Source organism: Stegostoma tigrinum, chromosome 18 (assembly GCF_030684315.1).
Source record: "Stegostoma tigrinum isolate sSteTig4 chromosome 18, sSteTig4.hap1, whole genome shotgun sequence".
In the NCBI taxonomy this organism is placed as follows: Eukaryota; Metazoa; Chordata; class Chondrichthyes; order Orectolobiformes; family Stegostomatidae; genus Stegostoma; species Stegostoma tigrinum.
The window spans coordinates 57,481,115-57,500,938 of record NC_081371.1 but is presented as its reverse complement, the minus strand read 5'-3'; the positions used below and the strand labels follow the sequence as shown (position 1 = coordinate 57,500,938).

Genomic DNA, 19,824 nt, shown 5'->3' with positions numbered 1-19,824 from the left:
GCTCCTGACCCGTTTTTTTTCTTTCTCAGGCAACATTGCGGCGCTGTTCATGTTGTTTTAAAGCCTTAGAAGGAACAGATGGTATATTCTGCTATCTGATAACGTGTCTGCATATTAATCAGGATTATTGTGTTTTTTTGGTGCAGGTAACTGACAAGAACAAATGGTCACAGATAACGGAGGAATTAAACTTTCCGAAAGGTTGTCCGAATGCATCATTTGCCTTAAAACAATATTACTTACGGTGAGCTTTATAATGCATTTTATGTTCGGTTCAAGTCGATTCTTGCTATAGCTGTTCAAAGTTGGGAACAAGGGATTTAATTTAGAGAAAATAGTGATACTATTGCAATCGTACCTTCTTATTTTTCCTCTTGAAAACGACATTTATTTTACTTTTTGTAGAAATGAAATAATAATGCTTTTTAAGTTTTTGAAATTGATGTTTGAACTGTTGTTTCGTTTTTGGGGTTTTGAAGTATTATGGCGAGTTGATCTAAAATGTATTAAACTTACAGAGCAAGAACACTGTACAGGTGTGACCCAGTTTTACGGTAGTTTATAGTTGAGGCGTTCTGCAGCATTTACAGCAGTTCAGAAACTACCTGGAAGGAAGTAGCATACGTGAAACAACGCAGGTGTTTTCTGTTGGTAAATTTTGTTGCCAGAACAGAATTTTTCCAAAAACCAATCAGTACTCCAGCTTTTTTCAAACTTTTCATCAGGGAGATTTTGACAGTAATGCTTGATACAGTATGTATCTTTTTTATTTAAATGTAAATCCATAACTCTTTCAAAACAGTAAAACCAGTTTGATGTAGAAGGGCTATATTTTGTAAATTGGTTTAAAAGTGTGTAGTGTCTTGTTTTGTCCCAGTATTTTTATTTCCTTTCTTTTGCAAGGATGGTTAATTTTTTTTGAAAGTTATGGAAATGAAATAATTTAATGGTGGATTCACTGAGCTGAGGCAATTTTTCCACTGGATGTTGGGATTGATGGGAAGTTTGTGGATAAGAATGAGGTGAAAAGGCAAATTTGGTTTAAGCATTATGAAGATGTCGTGCTTTGGGAGTACTTGGATTCTGAAATAGTTGGCTTTGTGCACTATTTCCACTCAATAGTGTTGTACAAATTTAGTGGTTCAAAATAAAATTAACATTTCAGAAGCCTTGAACAAGCAGTGCAGAAAATTTTGTCGTGATTAACTTGCACAACGTTTAAAATTTCCAGGTTAAGGTTCAATAACGGTTGCTTCTGTTCATTTCAATGATATTGTTTGTGTGTTCTAGAAAAGCTGCATCTGTTTGAATTCAAAAAAATTCGACAGCTTATCTGACAACTTTTGGGTAACTTGGTATGAGAATACTTGAATGTAATTTGGTCATATTTAAGTAATACAGCAGAGAGTATTCCAAATGGATTTGAGAGCATCTGTTGGAGTGCTGTATATTCCTGTTCAAGTCCAATTGCATTTGCAGGACGTGAAACAGGCTCAGGCTTAAGATTTAACTTGCTTCAAGTCCACAAGTTTGAAATAGTAGTGATTATTTTTCCATTCCAAATGTTACTATTTTTGATATTCTATAAAGGACAATGTTTTCATGTTGTTATGAAACGTAAACGAGGACAGTTAAATTGTACACATTTTCATATGCTCGATCAGATTTAATTTGTAAACGTCATTGATATTCACAACACTTTTTTTGATTACCTGAAAAACACTCTCAATAATTTGCTGTCTGTTGATGAACAGTTTTCATAACTTTAATGTTTAAAACAAAACATCTTTGCTGCAATGCCATAAAACGAAATACAGATTACATGGTTACAAGGCATAAATAAAAACTTAATGTTGTTGTAGCACTGCCAATCTTTTAGCTTACAGGTGGTTGAGGGGTTTGCCTCAAAATTGAAGGAAAAGGCCAATTAAAAATTAGAATGCAGGAGAATTTTGGGGACTGAAAGTAGCAATGATTAACGATAAATATAATGTGCGCTTGCCACAACTAAAGATGACTGGAATTTAATGGTACAGTATTAAATCACCCTGTTTAATTAATTTCTCAGACAACCCCATTTACAGCATTGAACAATCTTTTTAAAAAAAAGCAATTTTTGTGTTGTCTACGTTCCTTTTGATAAGCATAGGGATTACACTGTTAAAGGATGGCTTTTTGCCTGATAGCATATTATGCAGTTAATATATTCAAGAAGGTCAAAGCAATGTACCGATGTTTACCTCCTGGTTAAAATAAGGGAATTTTTCCAAAGTTTTGTTTATATAATATGCAGCGAAGGAAAACAAATATCCCACTTTTCTAAAAATTAAAGACTATAATGTATGACTATTGGATTGAAGTTGCATGATTTCCATCACTTTTTATGCTGATACGCATAATGATGCATTCAAAGGCTGTTAAAGCTTTAAGCCAGTTTCTATCAACTATTTTTGATAGAAAAATATTGGTTGCTGTAGCCTCATCAGAATACCTGATTTGCATAGCTTGTGCTTGCCTTAAGTACCTGCTATAGCAAGACAGTTTGTGTTTCTGACGTTTGTGCTATCTTAATGTGTTGATAGAACTGATAAGACTTCTAATGCCAAAATGTTACAAAAAAATTTCAAGTCCTGCCTCTGTCTTTTGTAAGTACAGTACCTAGAAAATTGACATGATATAATCAGTTGTAGACTTTGTAACTAATTTTGTTGCACAATTGATATATTGCATTAATGCAGCTTTTGTACATAACTAACCCTTCACCTTTTCTCCGGACAGGTCTTGATCCTAGTCTGCACAAAATATCATAGATAACTAATTTCCAAATTGCTCATATACCCTGTGGATTAAAATTTTAATAGTGGGTCCCTTGCTATACTTGAGTTGTAAAAGCCCATTGAATCAGCACTATTTATTTTGGATGTGTGCATGGGAGGTTTGCAAATCAATGTAGTAAATTAACTTACATTAAGTATGCGACTGTTACCAAATGCAGAACTATCGGAGGACTTTTCTATTTAAGTTTATATGTACATGTTGCAAGACCAGCGTAATCAAAGAGAAAATAGTTTTGTTTTTGTTTATATTGCATATTTTTCTTTATAGCCATATGAAACCCACATCTCATTGTTATGCCCCATTAGTCATATTTTAATCTCTAATGTGGCATACATTTTTTTTCAGCCCTTGTGTAAAGAAATACCATGATATGGTTTTTGATTTTTGTTGAAAAGTTAGCTTTGGCCCTTCCACTGCAGTGATCAAGCTGTTTGCTGTTTAGAAAAGGAGTTCAGTGAATGAAGAAACTAGCCCAAAATTGAGACATGATCTTTTTGGGAGTCACACTGTAAAATCACTGTTAACCACAGGCAATGTAGAATAACACTTTTTCTGATATTATAAGGTATGCTTAATATCATAATTTGAATGGTCTTTTGAGTTTGGTCAGTTATGATTAACCCAAAGCTGCAATATTCACTAAGCCCATTCATCTTATTGTACGGTATTCAACCTTTTGTGTAATCACACTAGATGGACTTTGCTTGTCCAATGTCACTTTGAGGGCAGTTAGGAACGGGTAGCAAATATTCATCTTGTCAATGATGCACGCATCCCATGCAAAAGGAAACCACTGCAGAGATTGGATAATATAAATGTGCATGGTTAACTGAAAACTTGTAGAAATTGCTTGACAATCTATATTCTTTAAATGCTAAATTGTTTTGGGGAGCAAGTGAGTGAAAGTGTACAGTGAAAAGAAAAACAGCTTGTACCTTTTGGTCCTGGCCAGTGTTCAGTGTTTGTAAGAGAAGTGGTATAATTTATTTATGTAGGAGTAGGGGAACATTCAAAAGGACATGCTTAGATAAGGAGAGCCAAATGTGGGAAAGAACACGTTAAATAAACCTGTACGTCTTAATGAACCCAAAAGACTGCAATGTCTATGTTGATTTATATAGTATTTCAACTGCATGCGTGGCAAACAACAGATTGTTACATGAGTACAAACAAAACTTTGAAATTTAAAAACCATGATGATTGCATATATACAAATAAGCTTAACATTCATTATTAATTTTGTACAAGGCAAGTAGTTGAGATGAGCAATGAAATATGATAAATTCACCTTTTTTATATGATTGTTCTGTACAATAGAAAAGTTTATCCTGGCCTCAATTTAGCAAGATTCTTTACAGTTGGACGTTCAATTTATGGAATGATTTTGGTGGAAAAGACCTTTGTTAAATTTTAAAAACCTGTGACATGTACTTCAACTGTTTAGTGTGGGATGTTGTTAATTGATTTGGGCACTTGCTACTTATGCCGCTGTAAATTCAACCTGCTGACGGTCTGGCAGAATTGGATCCTCACCAAAAGCAACCTTAATTATAACCTTTAATGTTAGTGATCACTTCAGTCCGACAAGATTCGTAGCAGTTTGTACAGATGAAACAATCTTCTTCAGCATAGGGGGGAAAAAAACGATAAAATAATCATAGAATAGGAATCCCTACAGTGTGGTAACAGGCCCTTTGGCCCAACAAGTCCGCACCGGCCCTTAGAGCATCCCACCTAGATCCATTCCCCTATAACCCACCAAATCTACACATCCCTGAATACTATGGGTGGTTTAGCATGGCCAGTCCACCTGGCCTGCACATCTTTGGCTGTAGAAGGAAACCGAAGGAAACCCACGCTGACACAGGGAGAATGTGCTTACTCCACACCAGACAGTCGCCCAAAAATGAGTTAATTCGTTGAAGTTGTTCTTTCAGGCTATCTGTGAGGCCTTGTTGACAACTGCTTGCTTAAGGTGAGAATGAAATTGACAGTAACATAGAAAATTTGTGTCTGTTCTGGATGTGAGATTGCTCGCTGAGCTGGAAGGTTAGTTTTTGGACGTTTCGTCACCATTCTAGGTAATCTCATCAGTGAGCCTCCGACGAAGCACTGGTGTTATGTCCCGCTTTGTATTTATCTGTTTAGGTTTCCTAGGATGAACACATCCATCCTAGGACATGCCAAACAGAGACACGCACGAGAATTCCTGGAAGCATGGCATTCCAACCAGAACTCCATCAACAAACACATTGATTTGGAGCCCATCTACCATCCCCTGAGAAAAAGAACAGGAAATGACATCACCAACCCAAGGAAACCTAAACAGATAAATAGAAAGCAGGACATAACACCAGTGCTTCGTCGGTGGCTCACTGATGATGTTACCTAGAATGGTGACGAAGCATCTAAAAACTAACCTTCCAGCTCAGCGAGCAATCTCACATCCAGAACCTCAACCTGAGCTACAAATCTTCTCAAATTTGTGTCTGTGTCTCCAAAAGGGAAGTTGTTCATCTGCATTTCGCATCCAACTATTTGTTTGTAGCCCTGTAAATTACATAATTTCACAAGCATATCCCAGTACACCCCTCTCCACTGGGTTAAGACATTTGTTCTCAATTCCCCTCTTATCTCTCTGCAGAATATTTTTCAATCTATGCACTTGCTTATTAATTTTTCTGTTAATAGAATGGATGGAAATGACTGTTTCCATATCTCCACCTGTGGGAGACTTAATTGTGGCGAAGGGTCAGTTTGGGAAGGTTGAACAAACTGGGGACTGTTTTTTTTTAAGAAGACTGAGAGGCGATCCTCTTGAAGCACAGGATTCTGAAGGTGCTTGACATGTTTAATGCTTACAGAATGTTTCCCTTCAGGAGTCCTAGAGATGTACAGCACAGAAACAGACTGTTCGGGCCTAACTCATCCATGCTGACCAGATATCCTAAGTTAATTAAGTCGCATTTGGCCTATATCCCTCTTAAACCCTTCCTATTCATGTACCCATCCAGATGCCTTTTAGATGACGTAACAGTACCAGCCTCGACGACTTCCTCTGGCTGCTCATTCCATACAAGCAGACCCTCTATGAAAAGGTTGCCTCTTTTTGGTCTTTTTATAAGTCTTTTCACCTTTAAACTTAAATTATGCTGTCTAGTAATGGACTCTGCCCCTTCCCCGCCTTCCTGGGGCCGGGGGTGTTGGCAGGGAAGACCTTGCCTATTTACCCTATCTATGCCCTTCATGATTTTGTAAAACTCTATAAGGTCAACCCTCAGCCTCCGAGCCTCCAGGGAGATCATCCCAGACTATTCAGCCTCCCCCAATAGCTTGAACCTTCCAATCCTGGCATCATCCTTGTAAATCTTCTCTGAACCCTGCAAAGTTTCACAGCGTCGTTCTTCTAGCAGAGAAACCGGGTTGCATGCAGTATTCCAAAAGTGGCCTAACTAAATTTCCTGTACAGCCATAATATGACTTCCTAATTCCTTTAATCAGTGCACTGACCGATAAAGGCAAGCTTACCAAAGGCCATCTTCACTATCCTATCTACCTGTGACTCCACTTTCAAGGAACTGTGAACCTGCACTGCAAGATCTCTTTGTTCAGCAACTCTGCCCAGGACCTTACCATTGAGGGTAAAAATCTAACCCTGATTTGCCTTTCCTGAATTAAACTTCTCGGTCCATTAGCCCATCTGATCATCTGTTCTTTTGAGGTAACCTTCTTTGCTGTCTGTGACATCTCCAACTTTAGTATTGTCTGCGAACTTAATAACCGTACCTCCCTATGTTCACATGTAAATTATTTATGTAAGTGACAAAAAGCTGAAGAATCTAGAACTCTGGAGGGCCCTTCAAGAATAAAGGGCCTCCCAGTTAAGGCACATGATGGTGTTTTTCTCTTGAGCCTTGTTAATCTACCATGGAATGTAGTGGAGGCTAATTTAGCGCAAGCTGGATATAGAGTTAAGGCCACAATCAGAACAACAATGATCTTGTCAAATAGTGTAATAGGCCCAGGGGCCAAACAGCCTCATCCTGCAGCTATGCCTTATGTTTCTTTGCCATGTTCACCTCTGGTCCTTTGTTCCAAAGAAAGCAGCCCCATCATACTTGGTTAAAATATTCCATTCCTGACGACCCTGTTTTTAAACTCCTCTCAAGATTCTGTCTAATGCAGTCAAATCCTGGTTAAAAGATGACAACCAGAGATATAAGCTTGCACTTCAGCTGCAACATAGCTAGTGTGAAATAATTATTGGAGTGATTGTCTATTTTGCCCCAAAATTGCCGTCATATGTATGATATGGCATGTGACATCACCTAACTGCTACAGACTGCAGGAAGTATCTCTGACAACACCATGCCAGAATACATCTACACATGTGCTACTGACATTTACAGGGGTGGGGCTGGAGGCTGGGACTGACCGACTTCCACAGTAGCATCTGCAAATTTTGTCTCCTCGACTACATGCACAAAGCATTTGACTGATGTAGGAAGAGTTCTTTCCCTAGTCTGAGGGTGCCAGTGGTCAGAGCTTTGACTGTTTCCGCCATTGCTTATCTTGGAAACCTGGGATATGTTTCAGTGGGCTGAGTAATCTGTTTACTTTTGAGAATGCCAAATGTCTTTTATTATTTTCTTTCTCACAGCAGGTTGACCCCACACAAAATTTTTATGCTCTTCGTCCTTAATGCAGTGATTGCTTCGTACCCTGTTGTGAAAACAAATCCAAAATATTCACGAAGAATCATGTTTGTCTTTTGCCTATATATGCAAGTTACCATTTTCGTGTCTGATTGGTAAGCCTTCCGCGCTCTTTGCATTTGGGAAATCAAGGAAAACCCAATACTTTTCATCAAACAAACAGAAATTGCTGGAGAAACTTGACATGTCAGAGTCATAGAACAAAGAATAAAGAAAATTACAGCACAGGAACAGGCCCTTCGGCCCTCCAAGCCTGTGCCGATCCAGGTCCTCTATCTGAACTTGTCGCCTATTTTCCAAGGATCTGTATCCTGCTGCTCCCTGCTCATTCATGTATCTGTTGAGATACCTTGTAGATGACGCTATCGTGCCCACCTCTACCACCACCTCTGGCAACGTGTTCCAGGCACCACCCACCTCTGCGTAAAGAACTTTCCACGCATAATCTCCCTTAAATTTTTCCCCCCTCACTTTGAAATCGTACCCCTAGTAATTGAGCCATCCACTATGGGGCGATAAAGCTTCTTGCTATCCACCCTGTCTGTACCCCTCATGATTTTGTAGATCTCAATCAGGTCCCCCCTCAACCTCTGTCTTTCTAATGTAAATAATCCTAATCTAATCAACCTCTCTTCATAGCTAGCGCCATCCATACTAGGTAACATCCTGGTGAACCACCTCTGCACCCTCTCCAAAGCATCCACATCCTTTTGGTAATGTGGCGACCAGAACTGTACGCAGTGTTCCAAATGTGGCTGAACTAAAGTCCTGTACAGCTGCAACATGACCTGCCAACTCTTGTACACAATGCCCCGCCTAATGAATGAAAGCATGCCATATGCCGCCTTGACCACTTTATCGAGCTACGTTGTCACCTTCAGGGTACAATGGACCTGAACACCTAGATCTCTTTCTGTGCATTAATTTTTTCCAGGGCTTTTTCTATTTACTGTGTAGATCTCTCTTGAATTGGATCTTCCAAAATGCATCAGCTCGCATTTGTCTAGACTGAGGTCCATCTGCCATCTCTCCGCCCAACTTTCCAAACTATCTAAATTCTGTTGCATTCTCCGACAGTCCCCTTCACTATCTGCTACTCCTCCAATGTTGGTGTCATCTGCAAACTTGCTAATCAAACCATCCTACCTTCCTCCAGATCATTTATGTATATCACAAACAATAGTGGTCCCAACACAGATCCCTGTGGAACACCACTGGTCACAGTTCTCCATTTTGAGAAACTCCCTTCCACTACACCTGTCTCCTGTTGCCCAGCCAGTTCTCTATCCATCTAGCTAGTACACCTTGGACCCCATGCGACTTCACTTTCTCCATCAGCCTACCGTGGGGAACCTTATCAAAATGCCTCACTGAAGACCATGTATATGACATCCACAGCCCTTCCCTCATCTGTCAACTTTGTCACCTCCTCAAAGAATTCTGTCAAGTTGGTAAGACATGACCTTCCCTGCACAAACCATGCTGCCTATCACTAATATGCCCATTTCCTTACAAATGTAAATAGATCCTATCCCTCAATATCTTCTCCAGCAGCATCTCCACCACTGACGTCAGGCTCACCGGTCTATAATTACCCGGATTATCTTTGCTACCCTTCTTAAACGAGAGTACAACATTAGTAATTCTCCAGTCCTCTGGGACCTCACCCATGCTCAAGGATGCTGCAAAGATGTCTGTTAAGGCTCCAGCTATTTCCCCTCTCGCTTCCTTCAGAAACCTGGGATAGATCCCATTTGGACCTGGGGACTTGTCCATCCTAATGCCTTTTCAAATACCCAACGCACTCTTTCCCCCACCCCAGCCAATTTTGCCTCGAGTAATCAAACATCTATCCCTAACCTCGGTGAATACTGATGCAAAATTCTCATTAAGAATCTCTCTCATTTTCTCTGACTCCTCGCAAAACTTCCCTCCTTTGTCCTTGAGTGGGCCAACCCTTTCTCTAGTTGCCCTCTTGTTTGTTATGTACGAATAAAAGGCTTTGGAATTTTCCTTAACCCTGTTTGCTAAAGGTATTTCATGCCCCCTTTTAGTTCTCTTAATTCCTTGTTTCAGATTGCTCCTACTTTCCTGATAGTCTTCCAAAGCTTCGTCTGTTTTCAGTTGCCTAGACCTTATGCGTGCTTCCCTTTTCTTCCTTGCTAGTCTTACAATTTCACCTAACATCCATGGTTCCCTAATCTTGCTCTTTCTATCCCTCATTTTCACAGGGACACATCTGTCCTGCACTCTAATCAACCTCTCTTTAAAAGCCTCCCACATATCAAATATGGATTTACCTTCAAACAGCTACTCCCAATCCACATTCCCCATCTCCTGCCGACTCTTGCTACAGTTGGCCTTTCCCCAATTCGGCACTTTTCCTTTAGGACCACTCTCGATTTGTCCATGAGTATTGTAAAACTTGCGCAATTGTGATCACTATTCCCAAAGTAAGCCCCTACTGAAACTTCAACCACTTGGCTGGGCTCATTCCCCAAGAACAGGCCCAGTATGGCCCTTTCGTGAGTTGGACTATTTACATACTGCTCTATCACACCCTCCTGGATGCTCCGTACAAATTCTGCTCCATCTAAACCCCTAACACTAAGTGAATCCCAGACAATGTTGGGAAAATTGAAACCTCCCATCACCACCACCCCATTGCTCTCACATTTTTCCATGACCTGTCTGCATATTTGTTCCTCTATTTCATGCTCGCCGTTGGGAAGCTTGCAGTACAGCTCCAACATTGTTACTGCACCCTTCCTATTTCTGAGCTCACCCCACACTGCTCGAGTCCTCCATAGTGACCTCCTTCAGCACAGCTGTGATATCCTCTTTGACCAGTAATGCAACTCCACCCCTTTTACCTCCCACTCTATCCTGCCTGAAGCATCTATATCCTGGGATATTTAGTTGCCATTCTTGCCCTTCCCTCAACCAAGTCTCAGTAATAACAATAACATCATACTCCCAGGTACCAATCCAAGCCCTAAGTTCATCCGTGCATTAAAACAAGTGCACCTCTGACCACCTGTTCCTTTGTATTCATCATCTGCTCTCTGCCTGCTCTTCCTCTTGGTCACACTGACTTCATTATCTAGCTCCTTACAGGCTTTAGTCACCACCTCCTTACTGTCCACTAACCACCTCATTTGGCTCCCATCCCCCTGCCACATTAGTTTAAACCCTCCCCAACAACATTAGGAAAATCATCCCCTAGGACATTGGTTCCAGCTTTGCCCAGGTGTAGACCGTCCGATTTGTAATAGAGATGTATAGCATGGAAACGAACCTTCAGTCTAACTCATCCGTGCTGATCAGATATACTAAATTAATCTAGTCCAATTTTTCAGTGTCTGGCCCCTATCTCTCAACCCTTCCTATTCATATACCCACCCATTCAGATGCATTATAAATTTTGTAATTGTACTAGCCTCCTCTGACAGCTCATTCCATGCATGCACCACCCGCTGCGTGAAAAGTTGCCCCGTAGGTCCGATTTCCCCTCTCACCTTAAATCTATGCCCTCTAGTTTTGGACTCCCTTACCCTGGGGGAAAAGACTTTGACTATTCATTCTATGTGCGCCCCTCATGATTTTATAAACTTCTATAAGGTCAGCCCTCAACCTCTGACGCTCCAGGGAAAATAGCCTCTGCCCACTTAGCCTCTCCCCATAGCTCAAACCCTCCAACCCTGGCAACAGCCATGTTAATCATCTCTGAACTCTTAAGTTTCACAACATCTTTCCTATAGGAGGAAGACCAGAACTGAATGCAGTAGTCTGGCGATATCTGTGGAGACAGCCATAAAGATGATGTTTTGAGTCTAGTGATCTGTCTTGTTTTATTCCAGTATTTTCCCTTCCTTCCCTCTCTTTAAATTTGTATCTTTTACCTTCATTGACTTCCAGGGATTGAAATTTAAAAGTCTCACTCATTTTTACTGTGTTTTTGTTCTGACCTCGCTCTGCCTTATGGAATATCTCTCAGAACTTTTGACACTGATTATTTTCAAGTTGTTTTCAGTCCACTTCCGTCAAATCACATCTCAGCTGGGTAAAATTGTTTTTGTTTTCACCAACTCAGAACGTTTACTCCTTGTTCATTTTTTCCACAACTATATCAGATCTAAATCTGGTTGACGCATGATCACGAGCATGAAAATATTCCATGGTGATGCCCTTAGCATCTTCATTCCCTAGGATTTAATCCAGAATTGCCCCTTTGCTGTTGGGCTTGCTAAGCTAAATAAGTTCTCCGCAAAGATTTGCAGATTTCATTTGCTTCTGTAACTTGCACATTGGCATTTTAAAAAAAGTTAATTGGATATTTGAAGTTTTTTCCTAATGCTGTCTGATTGTATTTGTAATTTTCTACGTAACTTGTTTATCTGCCCTGACTTGGGTTCTGTTATATGTGGTAGTATGTTGCTCCTTCCAATTAAGGTGGAGAGTGCACTGTTAAGTCTGGGATTTAATTAGAACCTGTCCAGCACTGGAAAATTGGCAGCCCAAGAAATGTAATGCTACCGAAGTTTTGGGGTAGAGACGGAAACGTGCTGACAAACTGACATGTTACTTAGCAGTACAAATTTGACATGCCTACCTCCAGTCCTCTACAAAAAGTTAGCTAATGGTAGCTGTTTCACAGAGACCAAGAAATACATTCTGATAGGTCGTGATCCATAAATTTCAAGTTGATAGTGGGTAAGGTAGCTGGAACAATTCATGTCACTTGTGTGAGGCTAATCTAGCAACTAGTCATGAAGAAGTGATGATCATGTCATTGGGTTCTGTTTTGACAGAGTGACAGCCAATGCGTGTACTTAGATTTAAAATAGCCTTTGAGAAAGGTTTGAATTAAAAGCTGTTGTAGATTCACGTTGAAGCTTTGGAATAATAAGAAATAAACTGAAGCGTGCGAAGTAGATTGGTCAATGATGGAATGTCAGAATATGAATGAATGCTGCAGCATTTTAGTTCTTGAGATTCATATTATCTATAACTTAACGAGAATAAATGCTTTACATTCGGAAACTTAGATAACAAGGTGTAGTGCTGGATGAACACGGCAGGCCAAACAGCATCAGAGGAACAGAAAAGCTGACGTTTCAGGCCTAGACCCCCCCTTCAGAAAGGTCTAGGCCTGAAATGTCAGCTTTCTTGCTCCTCTGCTGCTTGGCCTGCCGTGTTCATCCAGCTCTACATCTTGTTATCTCAGATTCTCCAGCATCTGCAGTTTCTACTATTCCTGAAACATTAGGAAAGTTGTTCCTTTTGCACGTTTTGCGAACATTATGAACAGCAGACCATTCAGGTGCATGAGTCTACTTGATCAATTTGATCAATTTGATTGTGGCTGATCTGTACTGCAATTCCATGTACATGAATGGTAAAGTTGCCATAGTCTTACCGGTTCATAAGGCTGCTGTTTCATGAGAGAGCGACAGTTGACGGTGGTTTAACCTGAGGGTGGCCATGCCTGAGGCAAGTGGAGAGGTTGAAAAGGAGAGTCTGCCATGATAACATCAGCTGCTGCGAGAAGTGAACCCATGTTGATGGTATCACTCTACATTGCAAGCCAATTGTCCAGCCATTGAGCCAACCAATTAGCTTTAATGAGTGCTTTCTCCATGGCAATTAACATTTCCTGTAATGGTTTTTGCTGCTACATGGACCTCAATGTCTGTATTGCAGTAACTTCCCAAAATGACTTATGGAAGTGGAAGCTATTTATTGACATGCTGGTCGACGTGCGTGGAGGCCAGAGGCTATGTTGATTCCAACCATCAGAATTTACTTGCCAACCAGTCAGCAGTTTTTTATTTTGTTCAAATGTTGGTTTTACCCCATGAATTTGTATTCTTGTAAATTGTCTTGAGTACCTGATGAAAAGCTGTGACCATGTGTCTTTCAGCAGTACTCACATAAATAGGTGCATATATATCTCTCCATGACACTCATTTTGAAACTCTTGGGTATTGGCCTTGTGTGCTTAGTAAAGCAGCTTTCCCCTCTCTTTTTTTGGCATTCTGTAGTTTTTGTGTTTAGCATGTGCACTATTGTATAAATGTACAATGTTAGACTTAAAAAATTCAGTTTTCTAGCGAGTTTTGAAAAGATTTGTAGCTCAGGTTGAAGTTCAGGATGTGAGTTTGCGTGCTGAGCTGGAAGGTTTTCAGACGTTTTATCACCATTCTAGGTAACATCATCAGTGAGCCTCCGACGAAGCGCTCGTGTTATGTCCCGCTTTCTATTTATCTGGTTAGGTTTCCTTGGGTGGGTGATGTCATTTCCTGTTCTTTTTCTCAGGGGATGGTAGATGGGCTCCAAATCAATGTGTTTGTTGATGGAGTTCCGGTTGGAATGCCAAGCTTCTAGGAGTCTATGATCTTCTATGGGCATATTTCAAATGAACAGTAGAAAAGTACTTTTTTCCGAAATATTTGTGCTAATGAAATTTTTTTTTGTTTAAAGACTGGAAGCTTATGATTTGACATTTTGCATGTTGTCTCTTTTTACATATGCTTTGTTTTGTCACAATTTGATACCCGAAAACAAAAATATACTGCACCTTTTTAAACTCATGAAGATGCAGAAAACTATTAATTTTTTTTCCTCTTTCCTGTATGGCACTCGAGGTTGTGAGTTGATTGACTCCAGCCTCACGTTTCCATGTAAGATGGATGGAATTGGAGGTGGGGGAACAAAGTACAGTGTGGGGACTGAAACTAATGCTTCAGTGTCTCCAGTATCTAATTGGAGCATGTTTCTGCTCATCTAGTACTAAGTATCAGATAAGCACTCTGAAAATTTTTAGCAATGTAGGAGGAACTAAAAACTGGTATTGAGGTTGAGTGATCACTGTGCATGTGAATTATGTTATCCAAGTTTGTTGAAGGTGCAGCATGTCATGGGAAAAGTAGGCAGCTAAGAATACATCTTTTGCAGAAATCAAAGGGAACTGAATTGGAATTGGAAGAGAGGCCATTGGCAATTCTGTACTTATCACAAGCTGGATAAGAATGGAACCAGGAGAATGCAGTGGCACTTATCTGGATGATGATGAGAGGCATAGGAAAGGGATTAACACGAGCTCTGCATCTAAAGCTATGTCATAGGCTGCAAACCAATCAAGAAAGTTTGCCATTGTCATAGTCACAGTAAGACAAATATTTACCATTATTCCTTTTTATTGCGTGATGGCATTACCATAATTGATTCTCCCATTGTTGACATCCTAGGGGGCAACTATTATCGGGAAAGTGAACTGGTCTAGACGAAGAAATATTGTCGTTACAAGAGCAGGTTAGAGAATAAGAATCTCGCAGCGACCCACTTGCGTTCTGTCCCAGCTGTCCATTCTTTACAAGGCACAAGTCATGAATGTGTGGAATGCTCCCCTTTTGTCTGGATGGGTGCAGTTCCAACCACACTAGAAAGTTGTGACATCATCTAGGACCAGGCGTCCTGTTTTGATTTGGTACCACCTTCACAACCATTCGCTCACATCTGCCACGGGTGCACAGTAGTGGCAAAGTGTGCAAGAAGGTCTGCAGAAATTCAGCAAGATTTCTTCGACAGCATCTTCTAAACACTTGACTGCTTCCATCTAGAAGGACAGGGGCAGCAAATATGTGTGAACAGAGCTAGCCCCTGTAAATTCCTCATTAAGCTACTGATTATTCTGACTTAGAAACATTTGGCCGTTCCTTCAGTGACAGGGTCAAAATCCTAGATCTCCCTCCTTAACAATATTGTGGGCACATATGGAGGGATTTAAACTTTAAGCTCAAACTGAATTGGTCACAGCCCAATTGTGAGCCCATGTTCAAGGCCTTTGGAGAGGAGAGGGAAGTTGGAATTAGGGGATGGATTGTGGGAATGGAAGTTTCAAGAGTTGGATCTTAGAGGAAAGATTTCAAGGAGAAAGCACCATAAAAATGGTGTATAAAATGATGTGGTAAATTGAGTGATTAATGACTTAGTACAAATCAGATTGAGAGATCAGGTGCGTTTCACATCAGCTGAACTTGGAGACAATCTGCGAGAAGTTAGAGAACAATGCAAGTTGGACACAAAATTTGTTGTGATAGAAAACCAAGAATGGTAGTTAATGCATATTTTTCACTGAGCTGGAAGGTTAGTTTTCAGACGTTTCGTCACCATTCTAGGTAACATCATCAGTGAGCCTCCGACGAAGCGCTGGTGTTATGTCCTGCTTTCTATTTATCTGTTTAGGTTTCCTTGGGTTGGTGATGTCATTTCCTGTTCTTTTTCTCAGGGGATGGTAGATGGGCTCCAAATCAATGTGTTTGTTGATGGAGTTCCGGTTGGAATGCCATGCTTCTAGGAATTCTCGTGCGTGTCTCTGTTTGGCTTGTCCTAGGATGGATGTGTTGTCCCAATCAAAGTGGTGTCCTCCCTCATCCGTATGTAAGGATACGAGTGATAGTGGGTCATGTCGTTTTGTGGCTAGTTGATGTTCATGTATCCTGGTGGCTAGCTTTCTGCCTTTTTGTCCAATGTAGTGTTTGTCACCAGTTCTTGCAAGGTATTTTGTAGATGACGTTGGTTTTGTTTGTTGTCTGTATAGGGTCTTTTAAGTTCATTAGCTGCTGTTTTAGTGTGTTGGTGGGTTTGAGGGCTACCCTGATGCCAAGACGTCTGAGTAGTCTGGCAGTCATTTCGGAAATGTCTTTGATGTAGGGGAGAGTGGTTATGGTTTCTGAGCCCGTTTTGTCTGTTTGGGTTTGTTGCTGAGAAATCGGCGGACTGGGTTCATAGGGTACCCATTCTTTTTGAATACGCTGTATAGGTGATTTTCTTCTGCTCTTCCTAGTTCCTCTGTGCTGCAGTGTGTGGTGGTTCGTTGGACTAATGCTCTAATGCAGCTTCGTTTGTGGGTGTTGGGATGGTTGCTCCTGTAGTTCAGTATTTGGTCCGTATGTGTTGTTTTCCTGTAGACGCTGGTTTGAAGTTCCCCATTGGCTGTTCGCTCTACTGCGACATCTAGGAATGGCAGTTTGTTGTTGTTTTCCTCCTCTTTTGTGAATGTTATGCCAGTAAAGGGTATTATTGACGGTCTTGAAGGTTTCCTCTAATTTGTTTTGTTTAGTGATGACAAAGGTGTCATCCATGTAGCAGACCCAAAATTTGGATTGGATGATTGGCAGAGCTGTTTGTTCGAGTCTCTGCATTACTGCCTCTGCTAAGAACCCTGATATCGCAGATCCCATGGGTGTACCGTTGGTTTGTCTGTAGGTTTTGTTATTGAAAGTGAAGTGGGTGGTGAGGCATAGGTCCACTAGCTTGATGATGATGTCCTTGCTGATGAGGTTGGTGGTGCCTGGTGTATGTGTCTTCGGTTCTTCTAACAGTGTAGTCAGTGTTTCTTTGGCCAGGTTGATGTTGATAGTTGTGAACAGGGCTGTTACGTCAAAGGAGACCATTATTTCATCCTCTTCTATCTTGGTGTCTTTGGTGTTCAGGAATTCTTGGGTGGAGCGAATGGAGTGGCGGGAGTCTTCCACTAGGTGTTTTAGTCTTTGGTGTAGTTCCTTGGCTAATCTGTAGGTTGGTGTTCCAGGTAGCGACACTATGGGTCTGAGGGGGGTTTTTGGTAGTCCATAGAAACATGGTGTGTTGGATCCATCTGGTTTCATTTTTTGGAAGTCTCTCTTGTTTAATTCTCCAGGTTTTTGAAGTTTTTTGAGTAAGGCTGTGATTTGGTTCTCTAGTTGTGGGGTCGGGTCTATCGCCACCTGTTGGTAAGTGTCGGTATCTGCAAGCAGGACATAACACCAGCGCTTCGTCAGAGGCTCACTGATGATGTTACCTAGAATGGTGACGAAACATCTGAAAACTAACCTTCCAGCTCAGCAAGCAAACTCACATCCAGAACCTCAACCTGAGCTACAAATCTTCTCAAAACTCACTAGCATATTTTTCAAGCAGGAGAAAGAGTTGTACTGGAGCTCCTTTGGTGGTCATAGAGCCCTATATCATGGAAATACACCCAACGCGTCTGTGCCAACCAGACATCCCAATCTGATCCATCCCCATTTGCCAGCATTTGACCCATGTCACTTTAAACTTTTGCTATTCATACACCAATCCAGCTGCCTTTGATATATTGTAATTATACGTGCTTTCACTAATATTTCTGGTGGCTCATTCCAAACATGCCCTACCCACTGTGAAAAACTTTCCCCTCAATTTGGTATTGAGACCCTTGCCTTTCCTAATCTATGTTAATGATCTAAATCTTGGTGTGCAGGCGACAGCTTCAAAGTGTGCAGATGGCACAAAATTGAGATGTTATAAACTGAGGAGGACAATACAGAACTCTTAGCAGACATAGACAAAGAATGGATGTATAGGTGACAGGTGATGTGCAATGCAGAGGAGCGTGAAATGCTGCACTTTGTTAACAAGAAGTGAAAGGCAATATAAAATAGGGGGAGCAGTCCTATGAGTAGAAGCAGAGGGTAGTAGATATGTGTGCGCAGATTGTGGAAGGTGACAGGACAGATGGAGTGAACAGTAAACAAAGCATAGCATCCTTAGTTTTATTCATAGGAACATAGAGTACATGAGCAAGGAGGTGACGCTGCGCTTGTAAGACCTCAACTGGACTGTTATTTTCAGTTCTGGGTTCCATTCTATGGGAAGGATGTTAATTGGAGTGATGGTAGAACTGATTTGCAATGGTTCCAGGAATGAGTATCTTCACTTGTGAGGATTGATTGAAGAAGTTGGAACTGTTATTCCTGGAGATGAGACTTGAGCGGAGATCTGATTGAGGTTTTCAAAATTTTAAGTGTCCTGGATAAAGTGGATAGGGAGAAATTGTATTCCATTGTTCAAAGGACGAGATGACGCAGATTTCACGTGATGTCCTGAAGAAGTGGCAGTGATGTGAGATAAAGCTTTTTCATTCAGTGAGAAGTTGGGTATGGAATGCATTGCCTGGCAGTATGTTGAAGCCAAGTTCAATTGAGGCATTCGAAGGGCATTGGGTGATTATTTGGATAAAAGTAATGTGCTTGGGTTTGGGGAAAAGCAGGAGATTGGCATTAGGTGATACTTTTCTGAAGAGCCAGTGTAGTTTTGACCTTCTGCATTTAAGACTTCTTTGATTCTGAAGTTTAGGGTTGGGGCACCCTGGGAGCCTTGGAGGAAGTTTGTGAAGGGAAGGGAGATCAGTGGCTGAGGCAGTTGATTGGATGCATTTAAACTGGATGTTAAATGCATCTACACTATTTGTTTTGCTTCCTTGTGTTAGCTTGTTTCACATTCTACCTCGTCTCTGGATAAAGGAGTTCCACCTAAATTCCCGATTCATTATTAATTAATGAATCCAATAAGCCCTGACTTAAAATTACCCAATTTAATGTTTATTTGCTTTAAATGTTAGAGGTTAATCGGCCTTGTAATCTTGTCACAAGATTTACTTCAATATTGTTTCTTACGCTTCCCTGCTTCCTGACCTCTGAGTTTGGCTGCTCCTCTCTTTTGGATGAGTTCCTGTTCAAGATTCAGAAACAAGCTGAAACTGGAGCTCTGATGTCATGGAAGTGAGAGTCTTGATTGTTCAGAAGTACTGAGATTTACAGAGTCATCTTAGTTTTAACAATCTTCTTTTAAAACAGCTCCTGCCTTGCGGATCTTTTCCTAAATATTGGCTCAGGACAGGTATTTGGGAAATAGAAGCAGTGAGTGGGAGAAATTTTTAATATGTGGGTCATTTAAAAACCTCAACAGTTCACATCTGAACCAGCAGAGATCACACTTCCATGATGTCGCAGCTCCACCTTCAGGTTAAGTGACAGTTCAGGAGAAGGAATTTTCGGGGGCGTGGGGGTCATGACCATGGAGGTCAGGTTTGAGAAGATTCTGTGGCAGCCATTAGGATTGGGTAGCAGGATCACTGGAATGTATGAGGTTCCTTTACTGTAAGTAGCAATTTAAAGTAGGTTTTTAACTCATTTTACAAGTTCTTATTTTTTATTGCACTTACCAGTGTAGGAATTTAGCAATGTAAAATCTTTCAATTTGGAAAGTATGTTTTAACATTCGTTTTCATTCTAGTGAGAGTCCTGTGGAACTCAGCTACACATTTAATACTGATTTCCATAAGAATCTCCATCTTACTTAAACATATTTCTATATAAAGACATGATTTTCAGCAATGCAACCACAATTTCAATTGAGGACACACTGTCACATGTATATATAAGATATAATTTAGGTCTCCACCATA

The 19,824-nt window shown here is 40.7% G+C and overlaps 1 protein-coding gene across 1 annotated transcript in view; it reads left to right on the top strand.

Moving 5' to 3' along the window:
- Window positions 1–19,824, top strand: part of arid2 (AT-rich interactive domain 2) — a 151,828-nt gene that overhangs the window by 1,565 nt on the left and 130,439 nt on the right. The window contains exon 3 of the mRNA XM_048548529.2: window positions 147–244. Within this exon, the coding sequence (XP_048404486.2) occupies window positions 147–244 (98 nt within the window). The remainder of the gene's footprint in view (window positions 1–146; window positions 245–19,824) is intronic.